Here is a 24419-nt window from a genome sequence, read left to right on the forward strand (position 1 = left end):
AAAGAAATGCACACATAACTTCTTTGTGTGCAAACAGACACTCTTGCCTGGGGGTGTGTGTGCACATATGCATATCTATCTGCATCAACAAATTCTCATTTTGCTATGTATTACAGGATTTGGGGGAGTGGGAGGGTTGGAAAAATCAGAAAAAATTACTACCTCCACTCTGATGGCATGTTCATTCCCCTTGCTTTTCACATCAGCACTGGTCAGAGCCCACAGTGGACTCTGCTGCTACCTGTGATGATGGGGGAGAAGAAATGGAAACTCTAAGAGTGCATATCCCATTCTGCCTTTTGTCAAGTTTCTGGGACAGCAGAAGTGTTTCAATGGGCCAAATCCCCGCCACGTGCCCAAGGCTTCTGCCCTGGTGAATCCCGACATTTTTCCAGCTGCCCAGTTAAGGTCAGGATCTGGCCCTGATTGAACCACGCTTCAATTTCACAAAGATTTATACATGTGCTTTACAGCAAGCCCCTGAGCAGCTTTCACTGGCCATCCCAGACCTCTCAAGGGCACATGTATAAGTGTTTGCAGAACTGGGTCCCATGACATGCAGAGCATTGCACCAAGAGCCACTCTGAAACAACACTATTAGTGTTTAAAAAGACTGAGAATTGGGTCTCCTTGACACAGGCTATTTTTTTTTTTTTTAAGCAGTTGCAAGAATTAACAATTTCACCATTTCCTTTTCACTACTGGCAACACACTTTAAAGTAATATAAATCTCTGCAGAGAGTGTATGTTCATGATAACCAACAGCTACAGTTCATGCTGAGCCTGCTGCTTTTGTATTGCAATCTAAGTGAGATCTACAAAGTTTAAACCATGAGATGCAGGAAATCCAAACTTGTCTGTAACATTGTACATCCCTACTCCGGAGCAGTGAAAGTGCTGCTTCTGGTCACATCAGTGTACCACACATACGCCAGCCCCATCCCTGAGTAAAAGGTGTGAAAGGTTTCTAAATGTTCCTTGATTTAAGGGAAACAAGAGTAGTGATGTCACTTCCTCATGCTGAGAAAATGACGAGAACAACAGGTCGAACGAAGCGACAGTGGGATGAAGGAATTAAAGGAATGAAAAAAGGAACTTGTGTCCCTCCCCTCCTCCCAAGGTCTGCATCTTCGAGGGAAAGCAAGCCTAAGGGCAAGGTACAAAATGGTAAAATAGGTCAACAGCGACTCCGATTCGGGTCTCGACCAGAGGACTCGAGGTAAGTGACATCAAACTCAAATTCCCCACGATGTGGCCCAGACAAACTGAAACAATGCCTAAGTTAAACGCTATAAGGAACAGTCACTTTATATATATATAGATATATAGATAGATGATAGATAGATAGATAGATAGATAGATAGATAGATAGATAGATAGACAGACAGACAAATAGACTTTTTTTTTTTAGAAATCCCTAAAAGAGGTTCTTGTTTTATTTTTCTTTGCCCTGACTAATTTCTTGGTGATTGTATGCATTTCGTTGTAAACTAAAGAGGCCTGCTACAAAAGGAAAGAAACAAACAGACAAAAAGAAAACTGCTGTTAGTTACTATTGCAAAGCGGCCGCCAGGCAGGGCAGGGGCCGAGCCTCCTCCTTTGGCTTCACCTCAGCGTCCCAGTGCTTGCGAGTGGTGTTGTGCACCTGCCCTGGGGACAGATGGCATTCCCGGGCTTGGAGCTGCACTGCAAGGGATGCTCAGCGCCAGAGGGAGAGGCAAAGCCCCCCCTTGCAAAGGATTTGGCCCCAATGGGAGCCAGCTCCTGTGTGCGTGTGTCCAGGCAGAGGGTGGCACTCAACCATAGGGCCGAGTGCCACCCTCTGTCTGGAGGTCATGAAGACATGAATGCATCTCTTTTTTTGCTTTTTTTTTTCCTTCCTGGATCTCTTTAAACAACAAATACAAAAAGGGTTCGTGTTTCCCGGGGCAAGGGATCTTCTACCCTTAATATGGTGTGGGTTTTTTGGAGGGGGGAGGACAGGGAGAGACTTAGCAATGGGGCAGGGGGGAGGGGGCCAGGGAGAAAGGTAGAAAGAATTCAAGAGACAAAACCAGGGGAAATCAGAAGTGGGTATGAGATCTAGCTAACACCACACAGGTGAGTCTAAGTTGGCACATAAAGTATTGCACATCCTACAAAAGCTAAAGCATGGAAGGGGACAATTGTTTGGAAAGAACCAGTTATTTCAGAATTCCTCAGTCTGAAATACAAGCACAGAACTAATACATTCCTATTGCTCCAAATGTATTTTTTTATTATTATTTTTTTATTTTTTTAGTGTTAGTTGAATAGATCCAGTCAGTTTAATAGCCCCTGCTTCCTTATTAACCACAAATGTGTATGCGTATGGTTTTACTTGAGATTTCTTTTTTTCCAAGTACACGTGAAGTACAGAAATAGTGGTACGACTGTGAACTAAAATCTGTAATTCTTTCTATTCCTTTACCATCAAAGCTTAAAAAAAAAAAAAACAGGAAACAAAATGAAACAATAAATTGCAAGTGCCCTGAGCAGAGTATATGGAAGATTAAGCAACTTCTCTGAGCAGAAATATTAACAAATAAGCACTAACTAAGCTGTGTGATTGTGAGAAGAAACCCACTCAGCTATTTGGTAGCCTGCCGAGAGGTTAATAAAATTCAAGGAAATTCAAAAAAAGTTTCAAGCTATTTTAAACATATTTCAACTTTTTGGTGCACCCCAGAATATGGTATAAAAACAATTAGGTCTGGTGTGAGCTAAATTTCAAGTAACAAGTAACAAGAGTCAAAGATGGGGTTTGGGGTTAACATTTCTTCTCTCAAAGAAAAGCACTGTATTTCAGGGGGGAGGGAAAACAAAACTTTAAATAAATTTGTTCACTTTAGGTTACTGTGTTTCTAATGACATACTTTGATTTCCTGTTCTGCCTGTGGGTACAGCTTCTTCAAAACTACCTGAAGGATGTGAACTCGCCAACCAAAAACGACGACACGGATGCTTGCTCACGGAGGGCCCGAGCGCGATCCCACTGAAATCCCACTGGGATCTTTCAAGAGGCAGCAACAGGCTTTAGCACTCAGCCCCAACATACTTCATACTCTCACCTCCCCGACGCTCGTGCAGGAGGCTGGGTGCACAGCACCTCAGAGGATCCGGCCCTACCTGGGGAAAGAAAAGACTGAACGCGTGAATCCCCCCGCTCCTACTTGGTTTGTACCAAACTCTTGAAATGTCGCCTTTCCAATGGAAAACGATGCAATTAAAATAACAAATAATAATAATATTAATAATAATAAAATAACAATAGGTTTGTTTTCAAAACAAACAAACACCTTGCTTACTTATAGAAATGTTTTTTTTTTTCTGGAAAACTCTCTCAGCAAGTCTGAAGAAAAATTCTCAGAGGTGTCCTGGTAGGACCTGGTTCTGTGTGGCCAATACGGTAGAAAGACCGAAAATGAACTCTGAAAGGAACATAACCCTATGAAATGGCCTAGAGCGTAGGCAGGTTAGTGAGTAATTGCTACATTTGTTTATGCTCTTTCAGACCCCCCCACCCCACAACATTATTAGGTAAAAACTGCAGGAATACCACACAAATGATAAACTCAAGATGTGCAAATTGCAAGATTCTTTAAAGTCCATCTTTTTCAAAAACACTGGACAATGATTTTTTTTCCTCTTTCCTTTTTCTTTCTCTTATTTTTTTTTATTATGTCAGCTCGCATATGCCTCTAACTCTTTCTCAAGCATTAAAGTTTAAAAAGTGCCTCCTATTAAGTAGTCCTTTGTGGACAATGACTGTCACATACTAGTTCAATAATTCACATTCATCCCTTTGAAACCACATTAAAACTTTCAGCATCTTGCCTGTGAGAAAACTTTACACAGTTGCATGTAGTTACAGTGTTGAAGAGATTTGTTTGTTTGTTGTTGTTGCTTTCCGAGCAGATTAAAGTGATATACAGTACGTACTGAGTGTTAGACCAGGATGCTCAGCAATAAAGTGTGAACAGCATTTTAAGTGCTTAAAGACATTCTAGGTTCATCTTCAACAGGATTCCTGTGTCACACACCGCAATTTGAAAAAAGTGGCACCAGTTGTCCATAACCATGAACTAAAACCAGTACTAGAGTTAAAGACAAAGGTTTGCAACCTAACTGCAAAACGATGGATACCTGTGATCTCAAAGGGGCAGTCTGCGTCTACCTCGTGGAAGCAAATGTCAATGGCGTAACCCGGTCGATTTGTCTAACACTGCACAGAAACAGGAGTGAGCCTGAGCCAGGCGCATCCGCAGAGCCAGAGGCCTCCTCGCACACCCACGCACACCCACCCATGCCACACGCACGCACCCACCCCCCACCCTCAAGGGAAACCCCTGCAGGGCGACCGGTGCCAGAGTCCCTGCAGCCTCGCCGTCGCCGCTGACTCCAGGCAATGGAACTGCACTAGCAAGCAGAAAGGAAATGTGGTGTGGCAGTTTGCTTTAGGAATAAAAATCAGTGCAGTCAGACCCCATGGGGGAAAAATATATATATACATATACACACACACAAATATATATATATATATATATATATAGTAGAGCCTTGAGTAAGAGTTGGCTTGTTGTTGAAAACATCAGACACTGTCTGATCCTTTTCAGTAAGACACCCAAGGGTTGTGTCCTCAGCATCCACCTAGGGTGAGGAAACCTCATCACTGAGCCGCCAGGGAGCGGCCATCCTGCCCCGGGGGCTGGCAGATGCCCACACACACACACACACACACACACGCACCCCATGTTTGACACACACCTCTGCTACAGTTCCCTTCTCCTCACCTCCCCCCCAAAAAAACTAGAACAGGAACCAAAACAACAAAACAGACACAAAAAGAAAAAAAAAAAAAAAAAAGATAAACAACAGCGACGAAAAGAAAATAAAATCACAGCTGGACCCTGTCCTACACGAGGTGTTAGAAAACAGGAGCCATGACAACACATTCATTTCCACTAAGGGTGTGTGAAGCAGATACTGCCCCTTCTGTAGCTCTCGATAAACCTAGTCACTGACAAACACTTGTGGAAAAACATATGCACCAGTCTCCTGCATAATACCAGCTGCAACTATAACAACAAGGTTATAACATAAACCTAAAATAAGATGATAACATGTAAATACTGGGTTATTTAGTCTACAGTACAGTAATCTGGATAAAAATGACAAGGGATAGCCTAATTTCCTTTCCCCAAACAACTTTTACTTTCCTACGTTGGATCGACCTTCAATGCAAATCTTAACCTCCTGAGGAATAAAAGAAGGCTTGGGAAGAGTCAAAGGCGGCTCCTCTTCTGATTTCTCTAGTTTTCGTGTTTCAGGGGCTGACCACCTCCTCTTCCTCGTTGCTGGGGGCTTGCTGGGTTCTGTTTTGGTGAGCAAAGGTGCTGCAGGCAATCCTATTTTGTCCGGAAACTTCAGTTCACCGTTCTCAGCTAACATCTGTGCGCTTCCCTGATTAATCCCATTTTCCTGCTCCGCATACCTGTGTCTACTTCCAGCTAGACTGTCATTCTTTGAATGCTTCAGCAAGATACTAGCTGAGTCCATGGGCTGGCCCTTTTTAATAGAGCCATTCTTCAGGTTCTTGAGCGTGAGCGATATGCAGACGTCCCCCACCGAGAGTTTGGAGCATGGCAAATCAAAGAGCTGGCTGGTTCTTTCAGGGCAGCAGGATGACCAGCCTTGTCCAAATACAAAAAAAGGGTATTCTACCAAGACTTCCACGCTGACCTGCAGAAAGAGACGGGACAACACAAGCAGACAGAGGAGAGAGAGGGGAGAGCATGAGATCACTCCATGAGCCCTCACACATGTGCAGTGCTTGCCACGGGGGAGAGGGATAAAGTTGGAATTGTAAAGGCGAGATTCAGTTTCCACAAAATCAGAATACTGGTCACCAGACTTCATGCCAGCCCTTGTCACCCAGCTGTTAATACTTTCTCTGAGCTCAGTATTTCATAGCACAAACCTCAGCAGGAATGAAGTTTACCTTTATCCAGCCACTCAGACAGGCGTAATAGTCAGAACAGCTTTGGTGTCTGGCAAGCTGCATTCCCTTGTGGTACCTAGGACCTGTAATTCAAATCTAAAGACTCTTTCCAACCAGACGATAGCTCAAGAGGAGCTCTCAGTTCTGACAATATTTTCTAAATTATCACAGAAATGTCATCCTGCTGTCTGTCCGAACAAGCATTCACTGAGCAGTGTGAAAGGTGAAGGCACTCTGATTGCCAGGGGAAGGCCATGAGCACGTACAGAGTTGTAGCCATAAGAGCAGCGAGTGAGAGCCTGCCTTCCCCCAGCAGTCTATCACCAGTCCAGTCTCTTCCTTTCTCAACCCAGTCTTCCACTCTGCTGCAGAGTTTACCTCCTGCACTTCTTCAGGGAGGTGGTCACCCCACCTCCTCCTGCACTTCCTGTACTGTCTCCTTTTCTGTACCATGTTCCCTTTCCCCCTGCTTCATCCCACTTTAAAGACACATCTGATTAGGAATCCTATCTAACCATATTACAGGGAACTGCCATAGCCAGAACAGACCAACAACAGGTGGCCCCTGCTCCCTGACTTTGCAAATGCTGGGCCTTGAGGTCCCAACATGATAAAACACCTGATAAAAACACGATAAAATGCACGATAAAATACCCACTTATCTTTGCACGTGGTAGCAGTCCAGCACTCACTGCAGGATCAAACACTTGATGTGGACTCATGTGATTCTCAACCCATGGGGCTGATTCCCCCCCTCTCCAGCACACTACAAAGAGAGCAGGAAATTCTGACTAATACTTCTTGAAAACTTGGCACGTGTTTTTTACTGCTGCCTGTCACACCAGTGAGGTCTGTGACTGCAAGAGGCTGGCTTGTGCTAAAGACACATACCCACTGCTCTGCTCCCATGGTCCTCATGTCCCCTGCTGCTCTTCTCAGGCATGGGGGCAGGATCCCACTCTGTTGGTGTAACCCTCATTTGGTACGGGCTAAAGGGTACGAGATCACCTGAATACATGTGCTCACCTCACTTCTGTGCCATTCAGCAGGCATATATTATACCAGTTGCCTGGAGAGTCTTCCCTCTCCAGGACCATGGACTCACTTAAAAGAAACATCAGGGCAGACTTGTGAAACCACCTCTCACCTCTCGGAAGGAGTAATGCTGTCACACCCAGGGCGGTCTTGCATCATTAAAAATGCATTTTGACACAGATGCAGTCTGAGATGCACACTGCACTCCAGTGTTCCAACACGTTTGTTCATAAGTGAGAATCTTGGGATGAAGTTGCATGGTCTGTCTCACAGAAGAGGCTGGACTCTATGGAAGCACTGCCCCCAACAGCCCTGCCCCTTTCCTGCAAGCAAGGCTCCTGGTAGTGCCCCACCAGTTCCACAGCCCTTTTGGGCAAAAAGACTCGCTCAGGAATGTCCAACAGCTCAGAGACAGATGCTCCAGAACCAGGAAGCAAATGATTCCCACCAGATGTTGATGGTGTCTCTGACCAAGTGCATGCCATGCACTAGCAGCCAACTGCTGTTTATGAAAGGGTTGGTTCTGGAATAAACCTAACTGAGTCTATAAATATATGCTATGTACTTCTGCAAGTAGGCCAGCAGATAACACAGCACCCATTATCCTGCCAACTCCACCTGCCCAACACAGAAAGCCACTGTTCAAGGAATTTCAAAAGGAGCAGTTTAGAGGTGTAAGATACTACATCAATTTTTGTCATGCTAAACCTTTTCCAACCAGAACTATTTACCAACAAACTATGCACACTGTAATAGTGGAAAGGGACCTGACTCAAGCCCTGGTTTAAGCTCTGAACTATGGAGAAAGGGGGGTGAGGTAACCATGAAAGCCCCATCCCTTCATGTCACTGGATAGAAACACTCTAACACCAGGATTTGCACAAATACCTGCCCAGAGCAGATATTCCTATCCTATGCATCTCAGTTTAAATGGAGTCTAACCAGGAGAAGTACTGAGTATCCAGCATCTCCCATGGACTTACATGAAAACTGCTGTCTGCACAAGAACTGTAGGCTGTCTCCAGGAATGGATCATCTGGTGGACACAGCTTTCTCCTTTATATTGCTTTTTCTCACCTCTTTCTGCCTGCCTGCCTGCTGCATTTTTTTCTTTTTTTTTTTCTACTTTTCCATCTTTCTTAAAAGCTATTTGTATCTGTGGGAATCATGCTTGTGTGCATCATCCTCACCAACACACAAGTTCCTCTTGATGACAACACACTTCCACCACACATTATGCTCTTTTTTTTTTTTTAATGTAGCATCCAAAACACTTGCCTGAAGGGTTGATCACTGAAACACATGCCAGAATTGGTGGTGGTGATCATGAATAAAACCAAAGACGGTGGAATCCTGGAATCCCCATGATGTGGTAACACTGTGCATGTACCACTATTGATTTGAAATGGGTTCCCTCATGTATTATCAAGCTGTCCGCTTATGGATTCAGCTAAAGAGGGATTTGATGCAACCATCCTCTAAAAACAATAGTAATTTAAGACCTCTGAAGTGTGAAAGTTCAGTAAAAACACCCCCAAATTTTTTTTCCTGACCACTGCATTAAAACACAAACCCCCTATTTTAAAAGCTTCCCCCTACACACCCGGTATTTTGCAACAATTATTAAAGGAGAGAAAGAAATTTGCAACTTTTCTACCTACTAGTAAGAAGATAAAGAAAGAAACAAACATGTTGGTTCCTCTCAAAGCATACTGAGGTTCTACTGCAAGCTACATTTATATTTCTATTTTTTAACACTGACTAGTGAAAACACCCAAAACTCCTCAGTGCAGCCACTGAAATCTACAACTTTCTATAACCCTTTGTAATTTTTATTTCTCAGCCAAACTCAGTAGGCAAGACAGGCTTAAAACAGCTTAAGAAACCCCAGCTGGAGCTGGAATACAGATACTAGGGGCTGGCAGATCAGATGCCCAGGAAACACATTCCTATCATTTAGAAACACAATAACTTCAGTCTTGGGCCTCGCTGCTACAATCAAAATAACAAGTACGAAAGCAAAAGGTGCCTAATGAAAGTGGTTCGTGTGAACAATATTTTAATAAATGTAAGCATATATTTTCCAATTAAGTGTTTTTCTCCATAATGCTATTAAAAGGTGATGAAACTAGGAGTGGCAGGTTGGAAGCAAAGAGAAGGAAGCAGTTCTGGAAACAATGTGCAATTAAGCAGCAGAGCTCTCCACTGAAGGCCTTGCTGTGGGTGCTGAAAGGCTCCTCGGGCCTGAAAAACAACTGGGTGGATTCACAGAATAGAAGCTCTCCTTCTCACAGAGAGAAACCTCTGCAGTGCCATGCTCCCACACAACCTCCCTTATTCAGAAACTTCAGGACTTGTAATGTTCCCCCACACTCCGATGCCTTCACAAGAGTGGATTTCCTGTGAGAGATTTCTAGGCAGCACCTCATGCCACGGAAGCACTCTCCAGAATATGGTGTGACTGGGTACCCCCACAGGACTGCATCTACCCCAGTTCAGTCCACTGTTACTACAGCAAAGGCAGGCAGGGCTGGAACGTCAGGGGCTGCTGCTCTCTGCAGTCACGCAATCCCGTAATCTCTCAAGACAAGCCGCCTCTCATTCCAGCAGACCACAGGCTGCCACCTTTATCACATGAGCTGTGACATCTGCTGCACTCCCAGAACTCAGTAACATGAGAACAGACCACAGCCACCCATCACTTGGAGACAAAAGGACTTACTGTCCTGTGACCAGGGGACACAGAGATCACATGAGGGGAAGGCTGGGAGAGATCTCCATCTGCAGCAGTGAACTGAGTCAACATCTCTTTCTGTGTTTGTTACAGTGACAAAGATAACGAAAAGGGGAGCTCAAGAAAATGTAACCATTTGTGCATGCATTGAAAGATGTAAGGGGAAAACTAAACAAGATGACAGTCTAAAATCATATTCATTAAAATAAACTAGCTATGGCTACTAACTGGATAATAGGACTTTTTCATCTCTAGTGGTTATGATTCCAGTTTGGTTTTGTTGTTGTTTTGTTTTGGGTTTTTTTAAGGAAAATTAAGAACTATATGCTCATCTTTTCCATTTAATCTATACCTTAGTAATTATCAGGAACTGAAATGTAGCATTTCAGAGAACTTACTTTGCATAGCCTGTGTGCTTTGACCCTAACATCAAGGGAGGTGAATTACTGGTTTCTGTGTTCTCCTGGCAGCAAAAGGACAGACAGGTAATAATGATGAAATTCTTTTTACAAAAATAATATGTGGAATTCCAAAGAGATGTAGATCCACGGGTCTTGTCTTCTAAGCACCTTGAATAAAGAGGAGTAGCAGCTGGACTTTGGATTCTGGCCCAGTTGACACTACTTGACTTCTTAATCCAGAGCTGGGATGCTGTGAAATGGAAACCTAGCATCCCTCCAGGGGTGAAGACAGTTAGTTCAGTTATTTCAGGTATTAAGGCCTTCAGGTGCGTTGATTTTCCTCTAGGTTTCCATAGCTGGAAGAGGGATGGATTTTCCAGGTGACTGGAGGACTGGAAAAACAGGGAGATGACCCCTTCCTGCCTAAGTGCTGTGCTGGAGAGGGCCAGCTGTGGGCTTGCAGTGACACGACAACAACAGTAGCTGCCCAGTGCCTCCCTGTTTACATATGCTCAGCTGAAAATAACCTCCTACTTCTGTCCCTCAGCTCATGAGAATATTAGCTAATGTCTGCACAGAGCCTGAAAATACAGATTCATCAATATTATAATGACTTCCCAGAGATCCCTGGGAGGAGTAAGTAAGTGAGCCAAAGCTAATGATAACAACACTATTTTTGTATGGCACTTACTCTTTACAACTTACACTCCCTTGGTAATACCACTCAAAAAGCTCCCTCCTTGCAGAAGCACGTATGCTACTGAAACTCAATTGTGATGAAATACTTGGTGGAGCTGCACTACAAACGCAGCTCTATTCCCCTGCACTTCAGAGTCAAGAGCTCAGTTTCAGCACGGCAGCACCACAATGCCAGCGCTCAGAGCAGTGCGACCAAGCACTGCTCTTTCAGCGAGAAGACTAAGCCTCTTCACACAGGCAATTTTCTAAGCAGTAATGACTGCTGCACACCTGCACATGAGGCTGAACACTTCCAGAGTGCCACAGCAGGCTAAGGGTGAGGTCACAGAGATTTCAAGCATGTAGAAATGCGTGCGTTCTCACTCTCTCTTTCTCTCCCCCCACCCCAAGGTGAAGGAAAACCAGCAGTTGACCTTGCGACGCAGGGACAACTGATCTGAGAAGAGACCCAAGTTCTGGAATCTGCAGGAAACCTAAATTAAACTCCCATTTCTAATCATATCTTTACGTGACTTGCCTGCCATTCTGGAAGCATCCCCCGTGGGAAGCACAGCTGGGGAGTATTTCGGCTGCGATGATGTCAACCCGCTCCTGATAGGCTTCTCTGTAAGGTGACACTGCTGGGTGAGACCCGTGTGCCAGGCCCTGGATTGTACAGCCTCGGACTTGCTCCCTTCCTGCCAGAGGATGGCACTCCATCCCCTGCAAAGGTGCAGCTCTTCCCAGGACTGCAGCCCACTGCCTGCCTTGACAGTGCTGTGACCTGGACATGGCACAAATGCTACCTGCTCTTCTGCTGTGCAGACACCGATGGCTGGCTTCAGGCAGAGAAATGCAAGCAAGATGACAATTGCAGAGTGCAGACTGCTAGTTTGAAATCTCATTATTCAAAGCACCATGGCAAATAACTGGTCCTGATCCAAAGACAGTTCCTCTAACCATGATGCCTGCGATGTGCCAAAATACAGTTAAGCAGTGGGGAAAAAAATCAAGTCTCTATACTGAAAGCACCAGAGGCTCGACCTCAATCAGCTGTGCAGATGCAGGCACATACATGAACAAACCCACATAGGGAATCTGCCTGTTTGACTTGAGAAGGAGGACATGCCACGTGTACTGATTTACCATGTATGTACACTTGGGGAAGGACAGGCCACAGGCTGCTGAGACTGTAGGAAATATTCTGTGTGATCTGCTCCTTGGTACCATCACTGTTTGCTTTTCTCCTCCAAACAAACCCCCAAGCCTGAGGTGTGTTACTACCTGTGTCCATGTCCAGCTCCTGTCATTCTCCCTCTTTCTCATTCTGCTTCTCCAGCACTGAGGCTGCAGCATTGGAGGTGCAGATGGTAGAGCTCACAGCACTCACACCAAAACAAGAAAATTTGCAACAGGATTATCTAAACTGAGTACCTCTAGGAAGCCAAATACTACACAGCACATTTGAACTTTCCAACATCAACCAACAGAATCTAAATTGCTCTGAAAATGGACAGCATCAGGGTAACACTTTAAAATCGGTATGCGCTAAAAATCATTCTCAACTGAAAACAACTCATTCTCAACCTGAAAACACCTCTGGAAAGTTACAGGTTTTCTTCCTGCTTTGTAAACACAGAAACAAAGGTCAGAAGCACAGCCTGCCCAGACACCTAGACGGTTTTTCCTTCCAAATTGTACCTGACCACAGAGTTTACATGAGCCGTGCAATGTTAAAATCACCTTCAAGTGAAGCCTCAGTAAAACTCTGTAGTGCATTTCAGTAACTTATGTGCATGAGAACCATTCCAAGCTCCAAGTTTTTAAGCCATGGAAATTCACTGCCTTGTGCTCTACCTATCTCTTCAGGGTAGGTTTTGATCTGATTCTATCACAACCTTTCTGGTATGAATGGTAAAAATCACCTATCAAAATGAAAAATGTAACCTTTCATAGGCCTTACATTATCTGATATTTTAATCAAAACCCACGAAAATCACATAAGTCCTCCTGAGAGTTCTCCAGCTATAAAAGAGACCCATTTTAAATCCAAGAGCGTACATTTATCACCAGTGCGACCTGATGGCTCCCCCAGCACGGTGAGAGTGATGATTTTTTGGTCTACAGCTTGAATCACAGATGGATGAAGGACCAAGCCCGAGTGAATCCAAAGCAAGTGAGTTGTGATGTGGCCTGGGGGGCCAGAGGATGAATCCCAGTCCAACCCCCCCAGCCCGTCATGCGTTGCCATTACCTGTGCTCGATGCTCCCCCACCGCAAACTGTATGATGGCGATGCCTGGGCTATGGCTGTCTTCGATCCTCTCCACAGTGCTGGAGTCTATTTTCAGGTCATTGCTAATTTCCGCGCTCTGTATGAAGTCTTCTGTTTTCAAGTCCTCTACTTTCTTCAGCTCCCCGTTGGCCAGCTGGATGATCGACCCCTTCATAAAGTAAGGGGGCAGCGTGGGGGGCGCGGCGGCAGGGGAGGCAATGGACTGCACCACAGGCAGATGGATCTGCGCCTGCACCATGGTGGCCTGGTAGGCAGGCTGGGTGGTGAGGGGCTCCGCGCTGAAGTTCTCGCTCTTGGGGACGGCGGTGGTGACGAACGTGTGAGGCACTGCTGCAAACTGAGGAGACGACGTGACGATCGCAGGCGCGACTCCCGACGGCTCAACGTCTGCGCTGCCGACCGGTATCAGCAGAGACTGGGTGCCCGGGATCACCAGGTGCTGCGGCAGGCTGCTGGGGTAGCCGATGGCTTGCTGCTGGCCGCTCAGGTAGCCGATCACCGGCGGCTGGGTCCCAGTGTAGAAAGCTGTCGCCGGCAGCCCCACGGGGAGTTGCTCAGAGGCGCTGTGGGTGGTCTGAATGACGGTGTGAGGGGACAGCGTGGCCACTGCCTTCACCCCCTCATGGCCCAGAGCCTGCTGCGGAGACAAGGCATAGGACCGGTGGGTTGGCTTTCCTAAGTGCAAAGTTCCCTTGTCGTTGAGGGCTGAAGGAGAGGTCTCACGGTTGGCGGCTTGCTGCACCTCCATGTCTGCCGTGGGCGTGCTGCTGTTGGGGACCACCATGACAGAGGCTCGGACACCTGAGGAATCCCGCACGCCGTACTCGGCAGGGCTCGAGTGGACCACCACGTGTCTGGTCTCGTAATGATGGGGAGCTGGTTTATTGCCTGCTTTGACTAGACCCATGTCGGCAGAAGGCGAAATGCCGTATCTCCGGCTCTTCTCTATCTCGCCATTCAGTACCTCCTTGGCTTGCATTGCCTGCAGCCGGCTGCTCTCAGGTTTCTTGGGGGGATCCCTGGTGACAAAGTGGCCCCCCGAGTCAGTGTACTGCACCACCACTTGGGAGGAAGGGCCGAGGGTGAGGGTGTGTGGGATCACTGTCTGATGTGGGTGCAGGGGGACTGGGATGGTTGGAGGAGAGACATTTCTTACAGCGCTCTGGGAAGAGCTGGAAATGTGCACGTACTGGTTCTGCTGGGTGGGTGGAGGAGACCCAGCAGCAATCAGTCCAGGTGTCCTGACCAGATGCGGCTCAACTTTGTGCCCCTGCTGGCTTAAGCTGCTCATGCTGGCCAGCAAAGTGGAATAAGCCTCCAGCTGGGAGCGCTGGGATGGAGTGGTCGCAACGGCTGTGGCCGCCGCCATGGCGCCGGTCGCAGAATTGGCTGTTGGGGAAATCAGCTGTGAGGGGATGAATCCGGTGTACGATCCACTGTACTGGGGCCCGACAAACTGGAAGGTGTGCTGCAGGTGGGTGTACTGCACGGGGGAAACGGGGGTCCCTGACTGGGAGAGGGCGGGCGAGTACACCGTGGGAAGAGTGGTAGAGGTTGGAACAGACCTGGGTGCACTCGGCGGGGAATAGTCCAGCCCTGCAGACAGTGACTTGTGCAAACCCTGCTGCAAGCCTGCCTCCACCGAGGAGGTGGCCCCGGGCCGGTGCCGGCCCCCCAGGCCGCCCTGGCCACTGGGTGTGCTGGGGAGCCATGCCAGGTTATCTGCACGGTGGTTTTCGTTTGGCAGGACCGGTTTCACCTCTGAAGGCAGGCTGGTGGCAGGGATTTCTCGCTTCTTAGGTGGCAGGCATTCATTGCTCCGCTCTTGGTTGGATTTCATCTTTCGCCGTCCCCCCTCCACTGTGCTTGCTTCACTGTCTGGCTGGCTCTGATTTCAGTCTGATAAACGGAAAGTCACATTTGATTTCTGCAGGGGATCCAGTGACTTCATGAGGAATCATCTCCCTGTGAGCACGATCCTCCGACAGCTCCTCTGGATTCTGCAATGAAGGGGTGGGCAAGGGAGACAGGAGTTATATTGTCAGCAGTGAGTAATGAAAACAAATAAGCAGACACCCTAAATCAGCAAACAGGAAAAAGACCTCTGGAAAAAAAAATGGTCAGGCATTGCCACTCTCACGTCGAGGAGCAGCTGACAGCTAGCTATGCTTTAAACAGCAGAAAAATCTGGGGCATGTCTGCTAATGCATCAAGAAAATGTCTTAAAATTTAGGCATATCAGAAACAACCCGGCTGTAACTTGGCACATTTAGCAGCAGTCATTTATTTCCCAAGGCCCATTCTCCTTCCTCTACAGAAACCCTTCATGTCTCTATGGTGCCTGCTTTGTTCTTCCAGCTTCTTCTTCCCCTGCAGTGATGGCACTGCCTTCACCCTAACGTGCCCTAAAAAAACATGGCAGCACATCAGCAAGCCCTGAGGAATAGGCACAGACAAAATATTGTGAGCAACAAGTCACTGTGAGTGGTGCAGAGGGAAGGTGGTGGGTCACTACTAAACCCCTGAACCCCAGACACCAGCAGGGCAACTTCACATGACAGTGCGCAGGGTTGTGGAGGCAGCAGCTCCTTCTTGTCCCCACTCCACACCACAGCTCATTACAGGGACACGTGTGCTTCATCTCCCAGTCTGGCAATGAACCTCAGCCACGCGAGCTATTTACAGCAGCAGCCCAGAGCCAGGGATGGATCTGAGCCAGGTTTTTGATGTCTGGTGGGGTTTTTTTGACCCAGTGCTTTGAACTCCCTCTGCTACTAATGTCTCACATTCAGGTGTCCAGGCAGGACTCTGCCACATGCAGGTAGGCCAGAGCCAGGTGCTGGCACCATATCAATCTCTGGCAGGATCCAATCCCACCATTTCTTAGCCACTGCTGCACCACAGAGGATGTGGGTACCACACTCACAGTCATGGTCACAGGTTCAAACACTGAGCAAACTACTAAGCCTTGGGGACAACTGCCCAGAACTGCTCAGAAAAACATGTTGGAGCTTCCTGACCCAAATCATGAGCCTCCACCACTGTAAAAACTCGTAGTTTTATATCGAGCTGATTATGCTATTGGAGCAAGTAAGTTGCTTTCTCTCATTATCTATTTCATCCAAAGGCTTCTATTACCTGCTAAGGAAAATATTGTAACTAAAACACATTCACTCTTTTCCTGAAAACTACCGTGCCTTGCCTAATCAACCTTCATGGAGAGTGAAATTTTTCCTCTGCCCCTGTCCAGCCACCACCTGCCATCTGCATTTCTGGCTTTTTTCAAAGTTGTGCAAGAATGGCTGATGAGAAATCATGCACCTCACAAGAGCAGCAGATCAACAAGAAAAGCATGCGTTACATGTACGAAGAATAGAGAGAAAGAATTAAGAGTGGATGTGAAAGAAGATGGAAATAGGATATAGCCCACTTTAAAGGGAATGCTGAGCAGCAGTAATGACACTTATCTTATGGCAAGTAATATTCCTTTGGGGGATTTCTTTCCCTGCTGCCTCACTTCTAATGAACAATAAGCCTGATGTTTATATGTGTATGAAGTACTTTGAAGACACACTAGACTCAGATTAAACCTATCTTTAAAAGTACTCTTTACGTTTATGGTCCTCCAAGCTGCTGTAAGCCTGCAGGAAAAGTCCAAACCTTCTAATGGTTTGATACAATCAGTCTTAAGTTAATTATTCCATTCTTTAAATATTGATAAACAGTAATGAAACACCAATAGCTAGAGCTGGAAGAGGGGGGTAGAGCACTGTTTCAGGGTAGATTCCATGGTTTTGAGGAGATAGGGAGGATGAAAGAACTCAGGGCAGCTTCAGATGTGCAAGGGCTGGTGATACCCAGAGTGCAGCAGCCCAGGCACTATCCTGACCTGCCCTAGTCTGTCAGCGCCATCACCTCAGCACCATGACTGCGGTGATGAGGGCAGCCAGGAGACAGGGACAGGGTCCCTGCTAGATCAGCACGGGCCTTCCCCCCCTCCTAACAGTTGCTCAGCGTGTCCTGGCAACAGCTAAAATTATTATATTACACATGACTTACAGATTTTTCTTTTTAAGTTCGACTAAAAATAAAACTGCCGAGCTCACATTTGCGCAGTCATCCTTGGTTAACTTTAGCTCTCTGTAGCCTTCTGCCCAGGGCAGTTGGCTTGGGTAGGTAAGTCAGCAGATCCTGGCCCAGGCAGCTGCCCAGGGGCGACGTCCTCAGCATGGGGTGCTCATCCTGCTCCCCTTTGCCACAGGGAGCTTGTGCTGGGCTTGGACCATCCCCCAGTCTCTTTTGGAACATGAGCTGCAAATACAGAATTTAAATACGCTCCCATGAGGAAAAGCTGGGAGCAGAGGCAGAGGGCTGGCGACTCTGCCTGCAAGAGAGCAGGGAGTTTGTACATGGGACTGAAAAGGGACAGGCTCTTTTGCTGTGATGTGTAAACCAGGCTCCTCAAGTGGTTCCAAAAGTTTGAGGCATCTGGGCTCAGCTTCTCTGTACCGAAAGTAGTACTATGAAGCTCTATGAAATGGAGTGAAGTTTCATTATGCAGGAACTGAAGCAAAGATTTTATTCTGCTAAATAGCACTGAACCACTGAGGTTTGGATGGCCTCCAGTGTCAAAGCTAACATCCTTCAAAAATACCAAATACTAACTCTTTTGGGTTGTGCATTTTGGTCTCTTTGGTGTAAATCTTTCAGATAGCTGACTTCATCTTTACCGGTAACAAAAGGGCTACCCAAAATCTCCTGGAGAACCCAGGAAGAATGAATGAATTTAATGGAGACAAGGAATAAGGTAGCCATAGAGCAGTGAGCCCCACTGTTCCAAGCCCAAGCACTTCACAGTGAGACTTTGAACTGTTAACAGACATAGGACTGGATTTGCAAAAAATGCAAATATGCAGCATAAAACAGCCTACTTCTGCTTCAAGATCTAAAAGTAAAACAGTAACTTTTCAAAATAATTCAAGTTCCAGCAACAGTAAAGATAAGACAGGACTGATTTTGCTTGGGAAGCAATGAAAGAGAGACAACCCAAACAAGAGTGTCTCAAAGGCAAGAGGTACAAGACCTGGTTAAAGAGTTTTTTGCTGGCTGTCCTAGAAAGATGAACGCCTGCCTTCTGCGGTGTGCCGCAGGGTTTGTTATTTGTATGCTTTCTTTTTTTTCTTTTTTTTTTTTTTTTTTTTTTGATTCAAGACATTTTTCCAAGACTCTGGAGCCTTCCTTCCTCTTTAATTTTAGAGCTGTCAATCACAATTTGTAAGATATGCAAACGAGCAGGAAACTCCAGGTGATTTTTTTGCTCCTGTGTGTGTCACAAGTGCGTGCGTGCGTGCAGGCATGTGTAATTATGGCTGGGAAGGTAAAAGGGACAAAGAGATCAGGGAGAGCAGCTGGACTTTGGTATCTCTGGCAGTGAGTACACACGGAACATTGCTAAACTGTCTGGACAGCCAGTGTCCTCTGGCAGTCTGCCCACACTCAAATTCCTGGAAAGGCTTAAGGCAGAAAAATAATCACTTGGAGGAGTCACCATCTGGGCTTGCTTTGGTCCCAGAGGGATTCTCACTGGAGCTCAGGATGTGCATTTTCATGCAAAACTCCAGCATCTCTTTGCAAAGCACTTCAAATCTCACTATGTTTCCCAAACCAGCATTTTTCTACTTATTTCATCTAATAAATTTTAAACACAGGAGAGGATATTGGGTTACAGCTTCAGATGCTGACCTCCTTTATTTATCTGGAGTTCACTGCAGCAGAGGTAAAACCAGCAACACAAGCATCCAAACACAGTGACGTGCTGTGTGCCACCACCCAGGACTGAGTCTTGGGGTGCAGAGAAGGTGGGGCCAGAAGCACAAAACCACAGCAGCACCCGGCTATGCAAACGATGGGACTTCCACTGCGTTGAGAAATCAAGCACTTTCCCTGCCCCATGGTCCAGCTAACATCCTTTTTTGTGTCTCTAAAGCTCCTTAAAAACCTGGTCGCTCATCCTCCTCTGGTCCCTGACCTTTCTGTAGTTGCCAGCAAGCTCACACCATCGCGTGCCACCGGGAAGAAGGACTGGTGCAAGAAGCAAACACCCAAGGGGGGGCAGTCGTCAGCTTTCAGTTTCAGGGATACTCAATTAAACCAGGTCACTTATTGTCAAAAGGCTCCTTTGATGGCAAATCCTGAAAACATACGGAGTACTATGACTTTTCAACTCCCACTTTCAAGCTCCAGGGATGACTAGCAAACTCTCACACGTATCCCTGCACTAGAAAAACAGTGTTTCTCCTCCATCAGACACTGCTGCCCTGCCTGGCACGTAGATGTTAATGCACCATGGGCAGAGTCGAGCCCGATACGCGGCTCTCCGTGTCTGGGGTGTTACCGGGCAGATGCAGCAGCGCACTCGGATGCTCCCGCCTCAATCACCCGCCCATCCTATCACGAGTGAGTAATTTCGGCAGCGCTGGGAATGAGTGAGAAGGCAGGCACTTCGTCCCACCTCTCCCCTCCCCTTTCAAGGAGGCTGGCAGATTGCAGGATCACATTCAGAGAGACGAAAAGACAGACACACTGCAGAGGGCTCCGCAGCTGCATTCTGGCTCTCAGATCTGCACGCCAGCTTTCTCCCCGCCGCTCTACAGCCTGCCCGCTGCCAGCTACATATTCACGGTGGTAACTGCTACAGATTCCATTAGCCCTGCCATGTGCAGCTCAGCGCACGCCAACAATAGCTATAGGAGTTTATTGTCCAACCCGACCAATTTCACAGCTCCCTGGCAGAATTCCCAGGAGGGCCAACTGCAGAGATCCATTAATAAGGAACATGAAAACCTCTAATAAAATTTGAAATTCTCCACCCAAAATGAAAGGATTCCTGATCAACACCACATCCGCAAGACAGACCGTCCAGTGGAGTGTTAGTTCTTATTATACTTCTGGGAATCTGCCGCAGCAAATTGCCACAGGTTTCGGCACAGTGAGCAACAGTTCTGCACGTCCTTCCTCTCCCCAGTCAGATCAGAGTCCACACAAGATAAAAAGCAAGTGATACAAGCAAACCTTAGCAAGCACCTCACCAGATGTGAGATGCCCAAAGGCTCAACATTCCCATGAATTTCATGGAACTATGTAGGTGCAAAGTTGAGAAAGGAAGGTTAAGGAGAAAAAACAGTGTAAGACATATTCCCAAAAGGATGGACAGATGATGGAGTCCCAGGACAGCCATTCATGAGCACACGTGACACAAACTCATTATTAGAAAGCTGCTCCACTGATTAACTATCTGTTTCTGCTACTTAACCCTGAATTCTGAGGATAACAAGAGATGTGCATGTCCTAAGCAGGGCACATGCCTCTTGTGCTACTATGGTTAGATTGTGCTTAGTTAGTAACTCATAGTTATTATGCCTGTAGGTGCTGGTGAACTGCACAGGAACATGATGCTAGAATTATCTTTGGTTTTAGTTAAGCTAACCGCTGAATGAAGAGTTGAAATTAACTTTCGCAAGTTTGCAAGTTTCTGCCATCAGATCATCTGGGTGCCATCACTTCATTCTTCAACAGGAGAGATGCCCTCATTTTCAGCAGCTGTAAAAGTCACTCCGCCCTCTGGGTGCACAGCAGACCTTTCTGTCCTTTCTGTGCACACAGAGAGGTTGCAGCTACACGTAAGCTTCACAGGACTGTGAGTACTACAGATGATTTAAATGGATTCACATCCCTACATCCTTTGTTTATACAGAGAAAAGCTTTTAGCAAAGGTGATCCCTCCTCTTCCAACATGCTTTGCAGAGAGGTGGTACCAGAGCATGCACTACAAGATGCCAGAGAGGCTGGAAGCAAGGAAGCATTTACTTCAAGAGCCGCAAGCTGATCCCATGTCAGGGCTGACATTAGAGGGCTGGGTGTGTTGGTCATCCTGCTACCCTCCCAGCCTACTCCATGGCAGCATCCTTGCTCCCCAGCACGGAAATCCTTGCAGTGCCAAACCCAGGCTCTCAGATGTCAGGAGTCAGGCCTAGCTTCTTGCCTCTGAAACACACAATACTGGTTCAGTAATAAAAGTTTTATTAAAATTATAAAGGCAAAGGTTATTATTATTATTATTATTATTATTATTATTATTATTATTATTATTTACTACTTCTGTTAACTTGCTCTTCTGCTGTGTGAGGCCTTTCAGGTTCAAGGTCTCTAGCTTTTTCCCCGCAGCCCACAAGATCAGAAACTTACTAGTTTAGCTAAAAGTGGAACTTCCCATCTCATCATTTGACACCAGGAACCAGAGTTTTGTGAAATAGCATCAGATATCCACAGATAAAAATGCATGAGCTGACAGTGCTGATTACAGTGAGGGTTTTTTGAGGGTGAAATGCTGGACTCCAGAGCCTTCTGACTCTGTGGGGGAAGGGAAAGCATGTAACTGCTAAGTGAGGGTCTGAGCCCTGGAGCAAAGCCATTTGAGTGTGCACAGCTTGATGCACAGCTTTCTCTCTCAGCTGCACAGCAGAAAGTGAACCTCAGCTGACCCTATGAGAAGCAGCTCCATCTGCAGCCACAAAGGAAAGTTCCAGGGCTGCTCAGACCTGGGGTCTCAGCTCAGGCTGACTGCCAGCTGCACAGTCCCACATGGCTGGAGCTCATTCCAGCAGCTTGATGATTTACCACCACGCTGCACTGAAGCCTTTACAGCTTGACAGTGGCCTGCCAAACCCATCCGAAGCCCTGTTCCCCAAGCCTCAAGTCAGCTGTGCCAGGACATGAGGACCACCAACCCAAGATGTTTGGGAAGTCAGCATTCCACTACACACACACACTAGAGTCTGCAGTGGCAGCACGGAAGCCATGGAGCAAATGCTCATAAATTAAAATGCTCCTTCAATGCCACCAAGACAGAAAGGGAGATCCCACATATGCAATTCTACCAGTGGCCAGCGCAGCATCCAACCTTTCATCTGCTTTGCAACAACTGCTGCCAGAGCAGGACATCTGACAATGCTCAGTGACACCCCTTACTCTCACACCCATCCCCTAGAGGCACTTTTGCAGCTCAAATGAGTGAATAGAGTTCATTTATAAACAAGTCTAATACACAAATTACTTTGTTGATGTTTTTCATTTATCTAAAATGTGCCTACAATGTGGCTACAATGGGAGCTGCCTACACAATTTTCCATTGAAAATTTCACATGAGTGACTATAAACGTAGCAACACCCACTCGCCACTCATTTTAACTTGTGACAGAAACTGTCATGCCTGTATGAACACATTTGTACTGCAGATATGTCACACAGGTCTCCTTCCATGTGTCTGAAAATGCTCGCTAACATTCTCTCCATCTTCTGCAACACAAACTAAGAGAGACACCTGGCTGCGCTGCCAGGAGACTTGAATAAGACCCCCACGAAAAATTACAGAAACCGGGGGCGTTTCACCCCTTTGAAGATCCAGCCAGGAACACCAGCCAGCAGCAGCCAACTCAGAGCAGCCATTTTACAGATAAGCACAGGCGCTCACGGGGAGGAGTGTGCCTTTAAGCCTGGCTGATAAGGGGACAGTGTGAGAGCACAGCTTTAGGGGAAGATTTGGAAAGGTCATCTGCATGCTCAGTGCCTTTCCTTGGAAGTCTTCCCTGCAGACCACTTTTCTGGTAGATTCCATGTGCCAGTAAATTAGACTATAATTAGTCCATCTGTAAAGTGTGAAACATGAACTGATGTTAAATTCCCCTTGAAATGGATTCCAACACCTTCCCTTCTCTCAGACTTCATACAGCAAAGCTTTAACCTGAAGCCCTTTTTGCACCAGCCCTTGCTCACTGCCTCAATACACACTTTGTGCCCCCCCAAATCAGGATGGCTGACAATCACTACTGACAAAACAGAAAAGTCAGAAGCTCATGCTGGTCTCGAGGCACACAGCACGTACCCCCAGTGCTGCAGACAGAGAACGAGTTAAACATCCCCTTCAGGCACCTTTTTTTTCTCTAACTCTTTAATTTTTTTCTTCTTCATTCCGGTCAGCTACATTTGGGCGTAGCCTGCAGCACCACCCACTCATCTTTCACAGACCCTCACGCTGACCATCTTAGCACAGGCAGTGTTGTAGGAGTCAGCACACCTAGAAATGCGTATGACCAAGAAAAAAGCCAGATCAACTCTTGTGCACCTTCTCTCTCTGAAACGACTCCTCAGGTCCTGCAGCCTACAAAATCAAGTGACTAGTTACTCTTCCTGACTCAGTGAGTAGGGAGCCTCCCTCCTGCTTAATGGGGAGCAAGCAGATAAAATGGGCACAGAGCCCAAATCCATCACCAGTGTCACTTGACTGAGGCCAGCATGGCGAGGCTGATTGCCCCAACTGTTCTGATTAGGCAACACAGAAAACAATCAAAAGAAAATGAAATAATGCGGGATGATACAAATATAGCAGGTTCCATAGTCACAAGCTTCAGTTGCAATTAAAAACCCACCCGTTCCAACTAAGAATGCAAATCATCATCGTTGCTCTCAAGCAGGGAACGTTGACAAATGAAGGCGGTGTGCTAACAGGCAGTGCCAGTACTCTTAATATAAGTATGTGAGAAACAAAGGTATGTACCATCCGGGGCTGCCAGAAAGAACTTGCCTTAAACAACAATCAAAAAGAACTCTGAGGATTTAAAAATTACTTTTCTTACAAAAAAGAAAAAAAAAACAGATACAAGAAAACCTTTTGCTCTGTTTTTGCCAGCCAGGTGAAGAAAGAACAAGAGAACAAAAAAAATCACACAGCTCCCATCAAGGTTATTTATATAGAAGTTTTGAACTCAGGAAGTAAAAACATTCCTGCGTTGAACCTGTGGGTCGAGTGAATCACAGCTTGGAAAACTGAATGGACCTTTTGTAAAAGCCACTGAGCCACGAACATGCTTCCTCACCGCTGCGATCACTTCTGTGAAAGCACCTTACCCATCTGCCCCTGGAAATCCACGGCGCAAGACAAGTGACTCCCGACACCAGTGAAATGGACAAAAGGATGACTAGCTACCTGCAGCTGGTTTCAATCGGAGAGCCGAGTAATTATTGCAGCCCTCTCCTGTGGCTCATATGGAGCGCAGCATGGAGCTATAAAGCGTTATGCAAGTCTAATGTGCTGCCAGATCTCTTAGAACAGGCAGCAGCCAAGTCGCTCCCTCCCACCATTGGCTCAGCTTCATTAACTTAATCAGGTATTCATTCATTCATTCACTCACTCATTCAAAAA

General features: G+C 46.5%; 1 protein-coding gene across 6 annotated transcripts in view; it reads right to left on the reverse strand.

The window, feature by feature from the left end:
- Positions 1 to 659: 659 nt before the first annotated feature.
- Positions 660 to 24419, reverse strand: part of ATXN1 (ataxin 1) — a 160404-nt gene continuing 136644 nt past the window's right edge. For all 6 annotated transcript variants that reach the window (XM_033070996.2, XM_033071018.2, XM_033071035.2 and 3 more), the window contains 2 exons: positions 13122 to 15162; positions 660 to 5760 (listed from right to left, as the gene is read on the reverse strand). In XM_033070996.2, the coding sequence (XP_032926887.1) occupies positions 5230 to 5760; positions 13122 to 15002 (2412 nt within the window). In that variant the 5' untranslated portion in view covers positions 15003 to 15162 and the 3' untranslated portion in view covers positions 660 to 5229. The remainder of the gene's footprint in view (positions 5761 to 13121; positions 15163 to 24419) is intronic.

This window comes from Catharus ustulatus, chromosome 1 (genome assembly GCF_009819885.2).
Source record: "Catharus ustulatus isolate bCatUst1 chromosome 1, bCatUst1.pri.v2, whole genome shotgun sequence".
In the NCBI taxonomy this organism is placed as follows: Eukaryota; Metazoa; Chordata; class Aves; order Passeriformes; family Turdidae; genus Catharus; species Catharus ustulatus.